This window comes from Corvus brachyrhynchos, unplaced genomic scaffold, assembly GCF_000691975.1.
Source record: "Corvus brachyrhynchos isolate BGI_N302 unplaced genomic scaffold, ASM69197v1 scaffold398, whole genome shotgun sequence".
NCBI lineage: Eukaryota > Metazoa > Chordata > Aves > Passeriformes > Corvidae > Corvus > Corvus brachyrhynchos.
The window spans coordinates 3,246,431-3,267,466 of NW_008239780.1; the positions used below are offsets into that span (position 1 = coordinate 3,246,431).

The 21,036-nt window shown below is 38.0% G+C and overlaps 1 protein-coding gene across 1 annotated transcript in view; it reads right to left on the minus strand.

Annotated features, from left to right (window-relative positions):
- Window positions 1–17,303, minus strand: part of AMMECR1 (Alport syndrome, mental retardation, midface hypoplasia and elliptocytosis chromosomal region gene 1) — a 40,482-nt gene extending 23,179 nt beyond the window's left edge. Inside the window, exons 1-2 of the mRNA XM_008640532.2 lie at window positions 17,242–17,303; window positions 16,811–16,921 (exon numbers count right to left, since the gene is read on the minus strand). Coding sequence (XP_008638754.1) covers window positions 16,811–16,921; window positions 17,242–17,303 — 173 coding nt within the window. The remainder of the gene's footprint in view (window positions 1–16,810; window positions 16,922–17,241) is intronic.
- Between the last annotated feature and the right edge of the window lie 3,733 nt (window positions 17,304–21,036).

Consider the following 21,036-nt stretch of genomic DNA (forward strand, 5'->3'; position numbering starts at 1 on the left):
TTTCCTAATGAAAATCAGCTCTCATAGCTTGGTTTGGCAGAGACCAGAGAAAACTAACAGCTTCCAAGTCATGACATGCAATTAATTTTTAAGCCAGAAAAGCAGAGCAGAGTGTGCTCTACTTCAAAAAGTGAAATTATTATGAATACAATCCTCCTAGCTGTCAGCATAAGGCATCAGACAGCCCAACACAACCCCCACAGGTCAGCCTTCTACCGACTTTTATTTATGACCAGCAGAATTTTGCCAACTTAAATGGAGATTTCAAGGAGTGATTTACATGCAACAACAAATCACTTGAATCCAAGGAAAAAGAATTTATTTATATTGTCTTTTTTTTGGGTCAGACTGGAAAAATTTCCAGGAAACAAAACAACTGTGAATGACGTGTTTTTCCTGAACCCTCCCTTACATTTGGGAGACAGAAAGGGAAAGAACAACATTTATACTTCCTGCACATTATGTTGCTAAGTGGTAGTCACAGGGTAAAAAAAGAAATACACACTTGTTGTGGGGCACAGAAACACATCTCTGAAGTTCTAGCTGATTTTATCAGCACAGTGCAGCAGGTAACAGCAACAGCATTCAAGGTGGGACAAATAAAATACTGATCTGGAATTTTGGCTCTTGAATCTAATTATTTATTTTTTACTCCACAAAAGTGAAGTATGCCAGAAAGTCTCTCTTCTCCCAACCTGTCTGAAATCAGACATGTAACTTAATAGGAAGAAGGAATATCCTGCTACTCTATTTTAGACAGTTATTTAAGCTTTGAAAAGAATACCATTCCTCTAAAAGACAAAGCGGAGCACATATATAAATTAAGCACTTAGAAAAGCTCATCAGAAAAGGCAACCTACGTTGGCTACATAAGACAATTAAGACTCTATTTTAGACAGCCAGAGGCTCCTAAAATAAGCTGTCTGTATGTTCTCCTTATTTAACAGTTTCAGTTATATTAAGAATATTTTTATGTGCACACATGTATTGTGGAAAACATACCCACAATTAAAAATTAAACCATACTGGTATTGCTCACAATATTCTGGGCCCTTGTTTTTCTACAAAGAAGTACACGAGTTGTTTAAATCTAAAGACACCTTTACAGAATATTTCTAGGGGTACTTAAAATTTCCAAACAAATCCTTATTTAATTTTTTATTCTAGCTACATGGTACAGATCCACTCCAGAGCACACACAAAGGACTGACATGGTCTGAGATGCTGCTCAGGAATTCTGTAGTCACTCTGAGTATCTGCTAAGACACAGAGCTAATGCGTACCTGCCCAGGGACAATGGGCTGAAATTCCTGGGAGTTTAACTACTGCTGGTTCTTCAGCTGGGTCTGTCAGCCTTGTGTATGTAGCAGATGAAAACTCAAACTCCTCACTGACTCACTGTTACAAAATTTAAGAAAAGAAAGCTCACAAGCATGAAGCTGTAAAAGCCAACACTCCCATAAATTCCGGGCTTTTTAGCAGAAAGAAACAAAGATGTTTTTTCTACTGCTCTGACAATTACCCAGGGAAATATTCTATCACACTGTACCAAATAAATCTAGTTCATCATTATGCCATGATGATATTACACTGTGTGGACATGACGCCTGAAATGAATTTCTCTTTCTTTCTGCCATAAAGTATCAAGGAAACAACAAAGGTTGCACGAAGAGGTTCTTGAAGTTTAGGAGAAATTTGTGTATGTGCTGTCATAGACTTCAAGTGGAAAAGTATGATCACAGAAGTCACAGCTGCTGCAACCTGTTCCCATTAAAAAATTCAGTTAAAACTAAAAAGACCAACAAAGTAATACTGTAGGTTCCTGATTACATTCATAAGAGTCAAGTTTCTGTGACTTTAACTTCCTTACTGTTTCCTGAAACCAGAAATCTTACACTATACTGCTTCTGTGGCTCCAAACGGACTTATCGACCTTTCAAAAGGCCAAATAAGGTAAAGACTCAATTTTTCTCACAGTTTTAGTCCTGTAGAGCATGAGGGTATCATTTTGCATTACTATACAATATACCCTATTACACCAGAAAAAAAAATTAAAATCTTAAACTATGCTAACTTCAAGATGCAGCAGAGCTTCAGTAACACTTCAGAGGTACACCCTGACACAGGTGTGCTAAATCCAAAATCTTCCCATCACACAGCGCAGTGAGAGAGGGAGGCAGCTTGGAGCACAGCACAGCCCAGAGTGAGCAGTTACTGTGCATTTGCCCAGGGGCAGGCGGAGAGCTGTAACTCCTTGTTTCATCTACCCCATACTGTAGAAGCTGAACCAAGGCAGTTTGGGACATCCACTGCCCCACAGCTGCCTGCACTGGGAACTGCTCAGCATGGACCACAAACAACATCTTCTGACTACAAGGGAACATCAGGTCAGCAGCTGTATACAGGACTTTCTTCATAGGGGGCAGCTTCTTTTCTGCCTTTACCTGTATTGTCCCTCACCTGTCCCTGCATCATACATCCTGTTGGGATAAATGACAATGGAATTCACAAAGGCATGACAGTTTATGCCATAAACATTCAGAAAGCTGAAAGGTGTCAATTGCCACAGAAATGGCCTTGTTTTGCTACATAAAAACCAAAGCCACAGCACTTAAAACAATCTCCCAGCATAACACAGTGATTGTCACAGTGACTCCAGACCCTTGTTTAAAAACTGAGCGACAAAACTGACCAGGGTTTGGTGTGTATGTTTTTGTTTGGTGAACATATGATAACAGACTAGTCAGAAAACTCTAATTGAGCTCCAACTGGACTAAATTGTAATGTCACTAAAAGGCTTTCCAGCAGATGGCAAAGTTTAGATATTCAACAAAAATGAACTGCTCAATTACACTTAGAACCACACAGCTTGAGCAACGTTAACCATCCAAATCCCTGGGAACATAAAAAGAAATCCCTAGAATTCTCTACATCTCCAGCATGTCTCTCAATATTGACCTAAGATCATTATTTTACCCCAAAACAGATACTGAAGTCAACACAAAAATCTTTAAGGCCACATAATCACTGAATTCAATTCTCATTTAGGCAATTCACAAGATATTGCTCCCACTCTAAAGCCGCATTCAAGTCATAATTTTATAAAAGAACAAATTAATGAGGTATTTTTAATTTATTATGAACTTTAAAAAGACCTCATCTTAAGAGCATACATAAAAATGTTTCTAAATGTCACAGCAATGCAGTTATATGTAAATACAGGAAGGTAATTTAAACATTTACATCTTCAATTTCCTGCAGCTTGCAAGAAGAGGGTCTTTTTTAATTGTGCTGCTGAGATTCTACAACAAAAGAGTACTTCACCTTCTCAACACTTCTTTTGTCACCAGAAACACTATATTTTTATGTAAAAATATGATAGTTGAATTTTTATTGCTCAGTTTCAGTACTGTTTGCCACAAACACTGAAACTGTGTTTTTTTGATCAGGACTTTGAAACCACAGTGATGGACAAATTAAATATGCATAATCAGGTTAAATATAAGGAAAGCAACAGGCACGGTAGATTATGCAGTAAATCAATTAAGAAGGACAAATATCATAGAATCACAGAATAGTTCTGGGTTTGAAGGGACCCTAGAGATCATTTCATTCCCTGCTGTGGGCAGGGACACCTTCCACCAGACCAGGTTGGCTCAATCATATTTGCTTACCTGAGGTATTGCAGAAAATAGTTAACAGAAAAAGATTAAGACAAGAGAACATGCTGGAATATGAAGGTATTAGTAAATATAGTCTGAGAAATGAAAGGTGACAGAATTCAGGCTTGAAATTCTTCAACAAACACATAAACTGAGAGTAACCCAAGGTCCACACTGCCTTACAGTCTAGAATATGACCACTCAAAATACAGAACACAGAATAATATCCTGGCTTGTTTCCCAAGATTTGTGTTTCATCAGTATCTCAACTCAACTGGGATTATGTTTAAACCAACTGGTTTTTAGCTAAATGCAATCTCTTACACATCTTGCGAGTGCATCTGCAAAGAGTTGCAGATCTGACTGTTGTCAGTGTAGAGGATGATGTATGAGCTCATAGCATCTTACTAATTCTCAGTGTTTTTATAAATATAGTAAAAGACAGGCACAAGATGAATCCCTTGTGGCACATCACATGTAACAAGACCTCAGGGAAAGAAAAGGTCCTTCCTTATTTCATGAGAGTTTTGGTTTCTATGCACTTGCTCCCGCTATCATGAAACTATTCTAGAATGCAGCCATCAGAACTGCTGCATCAACAGAATTTAATTCCGATTTAAGGCAACAAAAAAGGCTTAACATTTTTTCTGTTCCTTTGGTATGTGTGCACATTTTTATTTCATATATGAATCCCATTAACAGGTCAAGCTATGACATTACTTCTACAAATCCCCAATTAAAAAATAGAGTACGTTTTAGATACATAAACACATTCTATATATCTGGAAGCTTTGCTTCCTGCATTTCCTTCCCTTTATCTTCCACACACAAAGAAGTTGTCTCTAAGCCATCTTCTTATTCTCCTTTTAGCAACTCTGCCACTTCTCTCTCGCTCACGAGAGCGGGTCACGATTCCATCCTTTTATTCCTTCCAGATTCCTGTCACAATTCTGTCTGCCTGGGGTGGCACGCTCTGTGCCACCTGCTACCTACTCAGCTTGCAGAAGTGCCTGGATGGGGCATTTGCAACTCACTCTTATCTAAGGTCAAGATGCCCAAGCAACAGAACGTTTGCAAGCTCAGATAAACAGTACATTCAGTTCCAAGCCTGCCAGCTGTCACTCTGTATATGTTTTTCACTCTAAACCAGGTTTTGAGTAGCAAATAAAAACAGCTGGAGTGGAATGAAAAGGAAGTTCTGAAATGAAGAAAAGGCAAAAGGTCCAGGTTAGGCTACATCTGTCTGTGACCTCAAAAAACTGTAACTCAAGTATTCAAGGAATGCATTTGAATCAATAGCATTATATACATTTGAAAAGTCTGCTTATGAATTAAATATTTTAAATCACATCTTCTTAGAGAAACTACAGGCTAAATTCTTCTGCCTTTGAAGGTAGTAGAGTTTTGCCATTCACTGCAGTAATGTCTAAACGAGGAAAGGACTGTTGTGTCCATGTGTCTATTCAGCTTTTAACTACCATGAACATCTCGCATTGCTACATATGTTTAACTGAGGGAATTGTACCAAGAGCAACTGAATCCCAACTACTCAATGTTAAATGAGGATACAGTGTGGACACATAAAAAATCGTTTAGTCATAATCATACCATTAGAGATACAATTCAACACATCTATCTAAAGTGGTTAATATTTAAATGGAAATAGATGTCATCACCTTTCTAAAAAGCAACTCACGAAATGTTTCACCTCCTGAATGTCAGGAATGCTTTAGTCAAACACAGTCTTGTGAAATCATATGTAACAGCTCTTGGAAATTTACATTTTTGGGGGAAAAAGAAAAGATCATGCATTGTAGACTTCCACAAACCTGAAAAGGGTTTTCTGAGCAACAAACCAGAAAGTCACCCTTTTAGTAATTGGAAAAGCCAAGTACACAAAGAGGGGTGGCTCTGGCAAACGAGGCTGCACACGGTGCAGAGACCTCCACAGACAAAGCACAGCTGCTGCTCTTTGCAATGAGGGATTAGCAGTCTAGGTCAAAGGAAAAAAGCCTCTCTGTAGCTAAGTGAGCAAACTGCAGAATGCATCCTCAGCACAGATGAGAAAGGGCCAGCTAACCAGCTTGCAAATTGTGCAGAAGCTTCTGGGAACAGAAACAAAATCAGCATCAATTTCTTGACAGAGCATGTAAAATATTTCTGGTGAAAAGCAGTGATGCCCTGCTGTAGAATTGAGGTTTCAATGACCTCTCAATTACTTTAAAATTACATTTCTCCTTTCCCTTGTGTTCACTTATATAACAAGCACTTTTTCTTAATGGGAAAACGAACACATTACTTGTGGGGCTTTAACAACAGCATCTGGAAGTAACTGGCCCAGAGATAGCAGCTCTTTTAACTCTAATTCCCTAACAACTGAAGCTGTTAAATGCATACACATATGCACACAGAACTTTTTTCTTACATATAGACATTTTAATCTCAACTTTTGTACAATTGAGTCATATTATATTTTGGCTTTACATTGACACTTCAGTTAAATGGGATATAAGCCAATATTAGAAGAAAATAATTGCTAACCTTTTATTACATACTAAATTTAGTTTTATTCTGCATCATTCACTTTAGCATCACTAAATAAAAGAAATGAAGAGTTTCCTGAAGTAAGAAACACTGTTTTAATGTATCAGTGTGAATGTATTTCTAACCTGGCTTTTATTTATCAGTAAAGCACTGAAAAAGTAATTCACAATTAGGCTGTTATCTAAAGCAGCAAATTATTGCACATTACCAGAACCTTGACACCTATTTCAGTTTGTGGTATTATAGAAGTCATCAAAATTATTTGAACTAGAAGTACCAGAAAGTTGTACTGGTCAAAAAAACCCAGGAGCTTTTCTTCTTTTCCCCTGTCAAATCAAAACCAAGGGAATTTTAATGAACTGGAAAATGCAATAGAAATAAAAAGTCACCTTTCCTTGCTGGTAAAGAGTTTGCAATACCTGATTTCATATATAAATTTACACAACTGTTAGTAATTGCCATTATCACAAAGGCCCCTTTCAAAGTGGCAACTTCTGACAGATGGGAAGGTCCCAGGAGCTGTGCCAAGGCTCAGCAGAGCACTTCTTAACATCTGCACCAGTTCCCCAAGTTCTTGTGGGAGTTATTTATATACTGTACTTCTCCAACCTGAGAGACTGCTTGCGTGACAACTGACCCTTTAATGCAAGTAATCTGCACTAAGAAATAAAGATTATACCATTGCACTGGAACAGCAAACCTAAATTTAAGTATGTGAGCTGACACTTTGTAGCCTACGTATTATATTTAAGACACAGGCACATGTCACCATTCCCCCACAGAGAATATCCTTGCTTGAAGAACTGAGTGTTAGCAGTCCTACGGAAATTTGTACTGATGGCCAAAAAAAGCTTTTCTCCACCATGGTCAAAAGCTATTCTCTACATGTAAATTACAACTATATTAAGAAAAGTTTTAATGAAAATTTTGAAAATTCACATAAAAGTAGGAATCTTTGAGATTAGAAATATTTTTGGTTCTACAACAAATATTTCTAAGTAATGGTTTATTTACATACTTTTGTAGCAGTAGATGCTTTGTGAACTGCATCAATACACAGTTATTTACAGAGCTAAAAAAAATAATCTAAGTACATTCAGTTTATTTCTAAAATAAAGCCTATCAAAAATATACACTTGTTTATAGAGTGTATATAGCACTCCATGCATTTTCCTAAGGAGTACAGTTGAAAATGGCAGAATCTGGAAAGTGCATCTGCAAGTCAAAGGAAAGAGACAAACCTGGAGTTTTAAATTAATGTTAGAAAAGAAAAACCTGGTTATTTTCAGGTAAAGTATATATCTTCCCGTAAAACACAGCAGATGAACTGGAGTAAAACTCCAGTTATTTGTCAATGATGAAGTTCAAGACAGTCCTTCAAGACTTTCCTGTGTGTTTTTTCTCCCTCCCCACTCTGAGGTCACTTGCTCACAAATACACGTGATATGAGTTGAAACAGTGCAGAGTGATTGGGCCTTTAAGACTTTAGGACTACCTCAGAAGTGGTGCTTAACTTTAGAGGTCTTCAGACATTCTTCAGCATTTTATATGGCCGCCTGTGTTCCAGCAGTGGATAGGCTATTTCTTCTTCTTCCAAGAGTTTTTATACCATCTTAACTGCACAGCTCTCGTAAAGGACATAACTTCTCTCTTCCTAGTGTCAACAGGAACAAATTTTAGAAACAGGTATCTGTCAGTACTATTTAAAAATACCAGAAAACTCTGCCACAGTTTACAAGAGCATTTTAACTCATTACTCTGATCTATGGAAAATGGTAAAAAACAATTTCAAAAGCTTCAACACCTTTGTGTTAAAGTGAACAGGGATAACAAGGGCTTTTGGAGCCCAGTTCCCCACACCCAGTTTCTGCTATTTCTTCTTTATAGTCTTAAAAGGAAGCATCAGAAAACACCTAAATGGAGGAGGTGCTGACAGACTGAAAACTTTAATTAAGACTCCTTTCCCACAGTGCCTCCCACACAAAGCTGCAGAGTTTAAAGATTTTAACAGCTTATAAGCATGAGACAATTCTTTTTCCTGTGACCTTGCCTAATCTCTGCTAACTGGTATTAAAACATCAGATTTCAGTAAAAATCCTTGAGCCAAAGTATACTTCTACTAGGCAAGGTATCTAATATCCCACAGCGGCACCTCAATTCCCAGTCGTACTTACGATGTCTCATATTTAGCACGTATAAGCACTGGTCAGTCTGTGCAGTGGGATGTTTTACTGCCCTCACAAGAAAGTTGTGGAAAACATCCCTTACTCTATATTAAAAATGAACACCTACTGCTAAGCTGAGAACTGCCAGAGAAAAAAACTCACCCAGAAGCAGGTAACTTCTATGCCAACTTTTTCCATTCTGTCCTGTTTCCAAGTGGACAAATCCTTTCTTTACAACGGAAGTGCTCTGAGACACACTTCACCTACACCTCTGCCTGCTGTGAGCACAGTCCTATCTTGTGTTCTGTAGCACTGGCCCATAACTCAGCACATCTTCGTAACACTTCAGAAATCAGTATGTCACCAAGAGTCTCAAAAGAAAGCAAATACCATTATAATAATGTTTTGGTGATGTTCCCCTTAAGACTATTACACAAGAAGATTAAAAAGTTGAGTAAAACCCATGGAAGTACCAAGTATCTGTACTAGTAAAGGAAAAGCACGTTACGGCAATACAGAGCTTTGCTAGGAAAGCCAGGGTGGCCAATTCCTCTGCCTCCACCCTCCCTTTCAAACACTTCTATCAAGTAATATTCAAAGACAAATAAAAATCTGAGTTAGAACCAAACTAGTGTTTCAACTCAACTAGAACTCTGTCTTTGAACTTACAGGGTGTGTATCATTTTGTTCACATAATAGGAGACTGTGTGGGAAGAACATGAAATGCAAGAACATCATGGGAAGGACTAGAGTCACAAATGACATGGCTCCTCCCTGAAACCCATCTGGAAAGTCTGAGTAACTGCTGGGTATCACCAGTTAGTCACATTCAATCAAATTTCAGCAACATCTGATTTATTCCAAATAGCACAAGTTACATCAACTAACGAAAATTATCTTGCTTGAGCATGTCTTTTTCTAAGCACATATTTTATAAGAAGTACATTTTTGAAATTCCCAATTTTTAATGCATTTTTTAAAATAAGATGAAGAAATAAGTATTTCAAATCTGGCCAGTTTCTTTAGTTATACCAAATTCTACTGCTGAGACCTTAAACTTAAGACAGTCTCAGTAAAACCCCCACTAAACTTCATGGAACCACTTTATACAGATACAGCAATTTGGCAATAATTTTTAATAATAAAATTTATTTTTCCTTGATTTTCAGGTACCTTTCATGAACAGTCAACTCACAGAGTAAGTTTACTCTACAAAACACAGCAAGGCATTCTCCTGTGCCAAAGCATTCATATTCTATAATTCAGTTTTCCCAGCAAAATAGTAAAATGGTTATCAATATTTGATAACCCTGGATCTATTGAAAAAGCTTTGGGAGAGCATCATTATGCTCTCCTCCTTTCATAAAGATAATAATCTAAGGACTGTCCTTCCATTTGTGGCGTTTTCCTTTGCTTTCTTTAAAGAAGTGTTGCTAAGGAAACAAGACTCTCATCTACCATTAGGTCCAAGGGTCTAGCAAGGTTTTTCTCAGAAATAATAGACCAACAATTACAAAACCAGTATTTTTTTTGTTTTGTTTTGTTTGTTTTTAAATAAAGAAAAAAATTAAGGCAGAATTATTACATTCCCAACACACACAATATGCAAAAACATATATTCCCTAGGGCATGCTCCTCTCTTCTAAACAAGAAGTTCCTTTCATAACAAAATAAGGAGAAGCATTTAACCAATCATTAAAGCAAAAATTTGGGGTTTTTTTTCACTTAAAGAGCCAGTATGGTATTTAGCTTTGCCCTTTGAGAAAAAGCAGCAGACAGTTTTGTTAAACAAGAGTTCCCTGAAATAATGACCTGGCACTGTGCGCACAAAATCATTACAGACCTATTTACTGAACTGACTCACACAGAGTAACTAAGCCTGGCTCAATAAATTCAAATTTATATACTTCATTTAGACTTTCTGGTATTGTGGGTTTCCACCACAAACCATTTTACTAATAAACATATATTCCACCAGAACAGATCTTAGGATTTACCCAAAATAAAGTGTTTGTTATCTGTACAGTCAGTGTCTACAAGCAGAGTCAAAGCAATTAGCTTTTATTGGCTTAGATAAAATTTAAAATATGAACAGCTCCAAGTTTTAGTAAAGTCTCATCTATATACAGATGATGTGGCAGGCAAAGCCATGAGCCAGTAAAAAACGTCTACATGTTAAAATAATTTTGCCTCAGTTTCAGTAGAAGTAATCAGTAAATACTTAAAGATCACAGTGCTAATACCTTAATTTTGTATTTTAATAAAAGCATTTTTGAAAACAAAAAGGGGTTCTAAGATACAGTATTATTAATACCTCTGGAGGTCAACACCATCATAAATATATACATATCTATATACATCTTCTAATTTGTAAAGTGAAGTTGAATGCTGAACTGCCTTAATATACTTCAGCCCAGTTCTGACTCAGAACACATATGTGCTGTATATTATATGCCATATATGACTGTATATGTGTATATCATAATACATGTGTTCAGTACTTATGTATTTCCAAATATCTTTCAAACACAGCTTTGGCTCAGACACCTCTTTCTTTTGCTAAGGAGTTTTAGTGATATGAAACTGCTAGAAAATGATGAAAATAAACCCCTCTCTCTGCTGCTGCCTGGCAGGCGAGCAGGACCTGCCTTATACTGGGCACTGGGTGATGCCCACGTCATGGCAACCAATCCACGGGGGCCCAAGTTAGCAGAACAGCAGCCCTGAAACTTCTTCAGCATCCTTGAACTCTCCTTAGGCCAGGGAGCTCCCACCCTGGAAGGAAAAGTACTCAGTACACCCTCTTAAGTGTCAGTTTGGCACTCCACATCCTACCTCCCCAGGAATGTAGGATGCTCTGAAATCACTCCTACAGAACCTTGTAACTCAGTGAGGGAAAATGATGGTGTAACACAGTTGTTTACTCTGGAGATGTTTAGCCTGGAGAAGAAGAGGCTCAGGGGAGACCCTTCTGTGCTCTACCTGCAAGGAGGCTGTAGCCAGGTGTGGTCAGCCTCTTCTCCCAAACAGCAAGCCATAGGACAAGAGAAAACGGCCTCAAGTTGTACCGGGGGCTATTTGGAAATATTTCTTCACCAAAAGTGTTGTCAAGCATTGAAACAGGCTGCCCAGGCAAGTGGTGAAGTCCCCAACCCTAGAGGGATTTGGAAGCCATGTAGATGTGGCACTTGGAGACAGGGTTGAGTGGTAGGCTTGGCAGTGCTGAGTTAATGGTTGGACTTGATGACCTTAAAGGTCTTTTTTGATGTAAACAATTCTATGATTCAATATGAAAGACGAGTATCTGAGGAGTCCCAGCTGCCTGCAGTTTTACTGGTTCAACAAGCTTTGACAGCACGTGGGGCATCTTTATTCTTAAAACTTAGTGGATTTAAAAAAATTTACCTTGCATGAGTGCAATTTGCTGTTAAGTGGAGATAGGAGTTACACATTCCAGAGGGTTATTACCACTGGCTTCCCACATGCTCTGTGGTACACAGCTGTTGTCTGTCCACTCAACTGGACACAGAACCATGTTACCACCTATGGCCCTAAGCACCTCTTCTCACTTGGAGATCTGTGCCCTCTACCTCAATAAGGCAACTCTGAGAACTAGGAGACAACCTGAAGAACTCAGAGGTGACCAGCAGACACCCACTTTTCACAGACACGTACAAATGGAAAGGAAGCTTCCTGACATTAAAAACAATATTAAACATAGAAGAACAGCATAACCCTGGTGAGTTCAGGCTGTCACGAACCTACACTGCTCTCTGCGGAATTTAATTTTGAGCGTGATAACGTAAGCTTCCTCTCACAATTAATTATCAGGTGTTTTTCCACTGGTGGCCACCAGACAGTGCATTAGTAGAATTTAAAAAAACTGACTTTCAGCAGTGGTCTACTATAAATCAAAGCCAAAAGTAAGACAGCCTGCAAAGTATTATCAGTGAGCAACACAGAAACAAAAATATGCTCTGAAATATTACATGAAATATTATTTGCACAAATTAATTCAACCTATGGCTTCTGTCAATAGTGAAGGTCACAAAAACAGTCAAAAACATGTAATTCCCCCAGCTCTGCAGTTCAAAAAATTGCAGTCAGATAGATGAGTATGCTTTGCCCTGGATCAATGGTAATGGCTATCTACACCCATAGCAACACTGCCTGGTGAAAAAGGTTTTGGGAAGTTAGCACTGACCTGTGGGACTGATTACAGGGTTAGAGTAGTAAACTCAACTGAACATATGAAGAAAGTTGTCCTGTCTGCACAAATACTTGTCACTAGTCTTTAGCAAATAAGGCCAGCATCAATCTTAATGTGATCAGTCATCAAATATTTTTCAATTTTACCCCTTAAATTAGCTTGCCATACTGCTGTCTTACAGTTGTATGGTAAACTTTGGAACAGAAGGAAAGAGTTAGTGTTTTTCACAGAGAGAGCAGGCAATATTGCAGCAACAAGGACTAAGACTCTTGAAATTGCTGATGAAGACAGAGCAGTACTTGATGCCAGCAGTAGCGAAATCCTCATATGGAACGTACACCCAAATTCAGTTATGAGAAAGTTGGGGTTTAGGTTTCATTTCCTTCCATCTTGTGCTTCTCATCCCAAGCTTCTCTTTGTTTCCTTTTCTTGATCAACCACATCTAGGCTGAGTGTCTGACAGGAGTCCTATTTCCCTCAGGTGGAGTGGTAAGTAGAACACACAACAAAGACTGATTACATCATATAGTCAGTAGAGTAGCCTATGCTAGTTAAAGGAAGGTGGGTTACATATTATTTTAAAATTTAAACCCAGTTTTCAGCCATTAGGTTAATATACTTAAGCCTTGGAGTCCTCCAATTTTTCTTCACTACTTTCTTCTGCGACAGCAGACTCTGCCATGTAACATCTCTCTTTACCTGCCTGTTCTCTATCACCCTCCCCAGACGCATATTCTAGCCTTGATGGGCTAAACCAACACAGAGTTAAAAATTTATGCACCTACACTTTTACATAGGTATAAAATATTACTTCAAATTCTATGAAACAGGTTAACAAACAAAACTAAAATATCAAATGAAACCATTTTTTTCAGTATCTCAAGTGTATGAAAGCAGGAGTTTAAAACTTCAGTGCCAAAACCTAAGTCTTACTGCTGTACAGAATACATGAAAAAGTAATTTATCAACCTGTTATGAAATTCTGTGGTAACCTGCTTCCAAGTTCAGAGCATTTTCTTGAAGGAGCTGTAAAACATAAGGTGTTTTTCATAATCTGGATTGGTTTATTTTTATGGATTCAGGTGGGATATACAATTAACATATTCAGTCTAAAGAACTATTGTGCCTATGGTAAAATTTCTTCATTCTAAAATGCAATATTCAACACTGTAGAACATTTGGACATGGTTTACCTCCTAATAAAATGAAATAGAAATCACCAAGTCTGAATCTCTCTCTTCATAAAGTTCGGCAGAAGATTTTAATAATACACATTCTTTCCCCTGTGTTTCACTGATATAACTGCAGAGAAAATTGAATTTAACATGTAGATTTTTATTAGGAGTGCAGTAATAGCTTTTTAAACTATGGGTATTCTCATCCCTCCTCACAACTTAGGCAGATGCATCCAATTAATGATGAATCATTCCACACAAATTCCTGTTTAGAACATACTGGCAATATCAGCATGACAACCTACAGAGCTCAAAATGGTCACAGATCACCACCATTTTGTTTACAAACCTGGAAGTGTAGGGTGGGAGTGTCCCAAGAAACAAACTGTTCACTCCAGATTCCCAGATGAACTATCATTATGGTACTTCAAAGGAACTACACGACTGTATGCGGATAGAGAGGTGTATGCTACACATTGGATACAATATACAGCTAGAGAGCACCACTAGAAATGAAGAAATTTATTGTGATTCTAAGGACTAGTCAGCATATTTGCAATAAAATTATGTGTGAAGGGAACTGTGGATATTTTGATTGCTAAGCACCAGGGCATTTAAAAACAGCTGTTCTTTTTGTACCATTTTACTGACTGAAAGCTGGGCCACAATTCCACAGAAGGTGGAAAGAAAACCTTTTCAGAAGGTGCCAAAAAAGATAAGAATGAACTAGACAAACAACCTGGTTCAGTTTATCCATGTTGTATCTTCAAAATAACTGAAGAAAAGTGCCTCCCAGTGTCAAAGGAAAATAAAATCAGCAGAATATCTGACTGTATCCTCAACTGAAAGTTTTGCTCAAGTTCCACTTTCAGCAGTAGAGCCTATTCTCATTCTGCCTACTTTGTTGATAAATTTCTGCTTTCGCTGAAGAAGTTTTTCCCTTTCAGGAATTGTCACATCTTCTGCAGAAGCCTGTTGCCCACATAGTGCTGAAGCAAGCTATAATGCCCCAGTTTCTGATCCCTCCTAGGGAGGCCTCTTGAGCTCCAAGCTCGCAAAGCCCATGGACATTTCAAAGGTGCTCCTTCTGTTCCTCAAATGCTCTCCTCTGGAAGGCCCATAGTTGAAAAGACTGACCCCAAGAAGGAAACTGATCACAGGTAACCCTCTTTTTCATTTTTTATATAATGACTGATAGAAGGGAACACCTTTTTTGTGCTTTCTGATATGAACTTTACATTTGAGCGGTCATATTTGAAGTTTGGTTGTTATTTAAAAAAAAGACCAAAAACCAACCTGGAAACATTTTAGGTACCAAAAACAAAAAAAAGATTTACTATAAAAGGTAACAAAATCCAATATGCCACTAAATACTATAGTTTATTTTAAAACAACTTATGTGCTTATGAAGATTCTTTTTAAAAATAGGTTGGTATATAGTTCCATTTTTCTCATCTTGAAAATTACTGAACTATCTATCCTCTGAATAGCCTAGTATAAACTTCCACAGCATGTGGCCATCCTGTAAATACTGCACTGAAATTATTTCCGTTCCCTTTAATTTTCATCACTTTTCATGTATTTTGACTTCAGCTTTCAGAGTCAGAATGCAGTGACAGGAATCTTATAACCAGTTTTAAAGGTTAAGAGGACAGCCCTGTCTAACTTGTGAGAATGGAAAAATCTACAAGGAACAAAAATTATTTTCTTGAGCTATCACCTTATTCCTAGCCTTAGGGGGAAATTTTCTGTACAAGCTCACTGTTCTTAATCAGGCACTGTAAAGCATACACCTAAATGAAACACTCCCCAGTGCAGGGGGCAAGTCATTTTCCATTCAGTCTGGCTCACTAATGGTTAAGATTTTAAGCCTTTTAACCCTCAACAAAGAAATTGTTTTGAATTTTATTAAAAGCTTCTTCTCATTGACCATTTTGAATGCTGAGGTTTTAAAGGACACAAGCAGAAACATTCCAGAGTGCATAATAAATAAACTGAACACAATAATGGTAACTAGGTCTTTCAGAAGTCTGTAAGGACTCCAGGAGATAGGCAGTTGATCTTCTTCAAACTGAGCAGAGAAGCATGAAATGAACTTCAGGTTGCAACTAACTAGGGAGACAGGTAAGAAAGAACATGTCTCATTCTAATATTACTTAATGCCATGATGGACAAGGCATTTTAACAGCAAAGAGGAAGATCCTGTAATGGACAAAAGCCTCAAATCTAAAGTGATCTGGAAGCACTAATTATTTTAAGTGATGACAATTTTAGAGGTCTACACATGCCAGAATGCAGCTTCTATTTTAAAGCACAATAAAGTCTATTGTAACTGAGAGGAACAAAATTCCATTGATTCTTTAGAGAATAAACTTAAGAAAACTCTTAGAAAAGTAGAAAGCTTGCTACTAGCTCTAGTGATAAACTTATTAGTTTTCACTCTATGCAAAGGAAATGGAACAATATTAAGGTGAATGAATTTAGGTGTAGATCAAAACATGAAGGATTATGCTGCCAGGGAGTGAAGGATTATCATCACTTACCTCCCTCATCCAGAAGCTTCCCACTCAGGGGCTGGGATGTATCTGAAGAGTAACATGTAATGGAAATTTGTAGCATTAAATTAACTGCAGCTGATTGGAAGCACCTGATGGAGAAGAGGTGAGAATACCTGCTGTTTTAGAAGCGTGAATAGGATCATCCCCAAATCTGATTTTCTGGTCTTCTGCCCTGACATTAACTACTAAGGTTAAAATTTGTCTGAACACTGGAAAAATACTGTAATAATCAGTTACAATAAGCTACTGGAGAGTAGTTTCCAGACCAATAAAAAGAGAATATGCTCAACTTATGGTTTTTAACTGAAAACACGGCCTCGTGACACCAGTAGTCAAATATCCAGGCAATACACTTAGCATCAAAAGGAGACACAGGTTTTCACTGACCCATACAGTGACACAGCCAAAAAACCCAAAACAAACCAAAGCACACCTATCATCTCCTCAACGGACTACTTAAATATGTGAGTCAAGGCTACAGAAAACAAATTCTTACCTAGTAAGTGTGTACTCCCTGAGTCCTGAATGCAGGTTCATGGCGGAAAAAGTACCTATGCATCCACGCAATCGTTTATCTCGACCGATCTTCCACGTTACAAACAGCGGGCTGTGTTAGGGAGGAAAAGAGAGACATGATCACAGGAGCAATTTTGACAGTGTGAAATCTCAGTAACAGTGCCCTTCCATTTCAGGCAACAGGGAGCCAAATCTCTAAAATAACTGTATCTGAACAGGCCAAAGCAGTTAGAAATGTCCTTCGCAATTCTTTTGACTGTTCTAGAAACATTGTTCATCTGATATAATAGAAAATAAAATTACTGGAATAGTTTAGGGGCAGAATGAAACCGCTTGGTAACAGATCCGATATGCTCAGTGTACCTTACTGTTAACCCATTAACCTTCTTCTGTGAATGGGAAAAACTTTACCTTAGAGATCTGTACATAAGGAACCCTTTCTGGAAGGCAAAAATACCTGTCACACCAGCCATCCCTCCTTCTGAACATGAATATTTTGGTCCTTAACACTGCTGGCCAGAAACAGGAATCCATGGAAGACAACAAAATTTAGGAATGCTCTCTAAACTTAAAGAACTACCAGAGGAAAGGATATTTTCTCCATGAAGTTAGCATTTAAAAATATCAAAAGCAACCAGAAGTGGAGCAAAATCTCTAATATGATCACATGAGCATGACAGTTACAAAGAAATACTAATAACCAAACAATCCATACACTAAATTAAAAAGAAAGAGGCAAACCATACATCTCTTGGGGACCAAACCTTTCCTTGCAGTTCTAGAGCATTGCATCAATCAATACACGAGCAACAGAAAACCACACTAAATTGAATTTCTCAAGGGAGTGCATGTAGCTCCTGGATACCAACCCTAACAAAGATTTCTAATACTGAGATGAACAGGGATGGTTTGAGAAGAAAAGCATGTAAAATCTACTCTTTTTCTAGAAAGGTGATGAACCAAAGTGTATTACATAGAGAAGAGTGCATTTAATTACACAAGCAGATCAGTCATTGCACAGCTGCACAGTGTAACAGAGATGGGTTTAACTGTACAGGGGTACATACATAGGAATGGGTGCAGTTTGGGACTCTCAAGGAACAGCCCATATTCCTTTTCTCCTTCCACACCATTAGTTTTGCCTGGTGTGGCACAAGATACTCGTCCTGTGATAGCAGTGAAGGATATGCCTCAGTCTGCAGCACTAACACAGCAGCATTCAGTCCTCTCCTAACTTGCTAAAACCTGTTATCACCTGCTGGTACAGCCACTTCCTCCTTACTTGATTGATCTGGACAAGTTCCCTTCTTTCAATGATGATGAATAAAAGAGGAAGCTGAAGTCATAGTTTTCTTTTGAATTTCCTTTTCTTTTTTACTGCCACCCCCTCTCCCCTTTTCAAAGTTGTTTAATAAATACTGAAAAGCATAAAGCCAGAAGGGCCCATTACCAAACACTTAATAAAACATGGGCTATTGCACTATTTTCCACTCAGATCAACAAGTGGCATTTTACTACATTTGCAAGAAAGGTATCCCAGTCATCCTTAATGGTACCAACAAAACTATTAGATCACAATGGCTGAAACCACTCTCTCTCCTTAAACAGAAATAAGCATGAGTAAGACTTAAAATGGACTTTAGCACTATTCTCTTGACCTTGGATTCTCTTGGATTATGAGATTTATTACCTGTAATACACTTAGGTGAGGGCCGTAATTCAGGGAAACATATACACATTTACGTTCCTGTCAAAACTGGATTCCTTCTAAAATGCATCATTACTGCTACTTTAAAAGGACAAGAGAAGACCAGAGAACTTCACTGAATGTCAAATAGTACTGAAACATTTGCATACAGTTTGAAGGTCCTTATCAATGAGTACCAAGAGAAAATGTCAAAGTTATATACATATATTTTTGTGCTAGTGGTAAGTAGGAGTATAAACATACTGCTCACACTGAGTTCGGTAAATGAACCACCACTGGTAGACATTATTACCATACAACACAAAGTCTGACTAAAGATGTTTTTCCAACCTTTCAACTTCTGTATTTCTCCCCAGGTGCCACTAAAGGTATGAGGATGTCTACACAGGAAATCTAAGCCTACTGAACAGAATTACTCAATTTCCATCACAGGTGTCTTCAAAGTGTAATATGGACCACAGGTTCAGAACAGTCAGTGACCCAAGAGGATTCTAACTCTTAAGATTCAAGAAATATGGCTGAAAGAGACCTTCAGGGCTCCTGCAATTATAAGGAATAATTATATAATTCTGTTCATAAATGATCCACATTCTACTGTTAGAAATAGAAATAAAGGAGACAAAAACCCCCAAAATGAAAAATTTGAAGGTTGCCTCAAAACCCTGCTGAAGTTCAGAACCTCTGGAAACACTGTGATTTCCTGCCAAAATGTTTTCCCAGCCAGCTTGTACCTAGCTATTCTTGTGCCAGCATTGTCCTTTAGTTTAAATAGTTCTTTCCTTTCCTGGTTATTATTCCCCCAAGTATTTATAGAAATAACTCTCATGCCTCTCCAGACTTCACTTTGCTGAGTTGAGTGGGTTGTGCTCATTCAGTTTCCTCTCAAAGCGGACCTTTCCATTCTGACCATCACATCTCTTCTCTACACTTTTTTCCAGTTTAAATTTGCCTTCTTGAACATCCATGTTTGGAACCGCAGACAGAATTACAGAGGAGGGTCTTGCACCTGAATTGATGCTTCCATCTCTGAACTAGCTGCTCAACACTGACTGCTACATTTTAGTACTAACTCTTACAGCCCAATATGAAGTCCAAGTCTTCAGAAAGCATTTCTACTCTTACACTAAACAAAGACCATAGCAAACATGCTCATAGAAGCTAGACAAGCTATGGAGAGAAAAGAATATTTTTCTTACTAGGGATGTTATTTTGCTTTTTATTGGCATCCTTGTTTTCAGATGCCAGCCTATGTTCCTCAAGCCTGCAATTATTTTCTTGTGTTTTAAAGCCAATAACCCACAAATAGACTTGCTATCTGATATAACTGCAAATCTAAAGTACCAACTCCACAGATATTGATGTCAAAAGCAGCTAAGTAAATTGGTTCATTTTCAACTTGGAAAAAACCCAGCTTTTTCATCTGTTACCTGTTTTTCTTAAAATAAAAACAAGGGGTTTTTTGAGCAACACATTGTTAGACCTAAAAGTCTTCAGTAAAAAGCAGGAAAGATGGCAGATGCTTGGAGTCATTGTTATCCAATGATGTACAGCAAGGATATGCGTGGCATACTGGAGATCGGTCTTCTTTCTGCCTAAGGAAGTTTGAAGCCACATATCCCACAAGAACCAAAGAGTATGCTGGGTGGAGTGCTCTCACCTTTTTGTCTGGTTCCCTCTTGATGCAGTCAGAAAGCTGCAGATGTGATTGTTTGTTAGTTTTAAAAAAAACATTCACAAAACCAGACACTGCACTTCCCTGGGAGGTGCTCTAATAATCAGCTTCAAGCAGTTCTCTTACTCAGTTTAGGATGAAGCATAAAAGCAGAACAGCTCCAAGCTCGTGAGTGAGCTGGCTTGAACCAACAGACTCGGAAACTTATTTGTTCAGCTTCTCTTTGTGGTGCCAGGAACCTCTAACATATGCTGCTGACAGTGTTAGCAGGAGTGCTGCAGAGCACCCCCAAGTATCAGTAGCTGAAAGATGGTGGAAGATGTTTCAAACCATACAGGAACAGAAGAAGAGACCAAATCCACACCCTCTGAAGCCCTGTACACATGACAATCATTCTTCTTTCATGAAAGTCTACATTTTGATTTCTTTTGTTTGAGAGCCAGACACTGAAAAAGTATTTCTATCCAAAACTACTTACAGGTGCCACAGCAAATTCACAAGCAACCTGAAGACTATAAACTCGCCATCTAAACATTGCTTAACTTACTATTTATTGAAAAGTCTTGCCCAGCTCTAATCTAAACAGCAGGAACTGTTTCAGTTATTTGCTATAGAGGTTGTCAGGCACTACCCCATGAAATCCAGCTGATCATGTATATTGTTTTTCCTTTCAGTTGCAAACAGTAAGAGTTTAAACTGATATTGTTTCCTTATATATAACTGCACTCATCAAAGGGGCATACCTACACAATCTGTCTCCTTGTCAGATTCTGAAATACATGCATGTATCCAACACCCTGAACACCGACTTTAAAAGCAAGCCAGA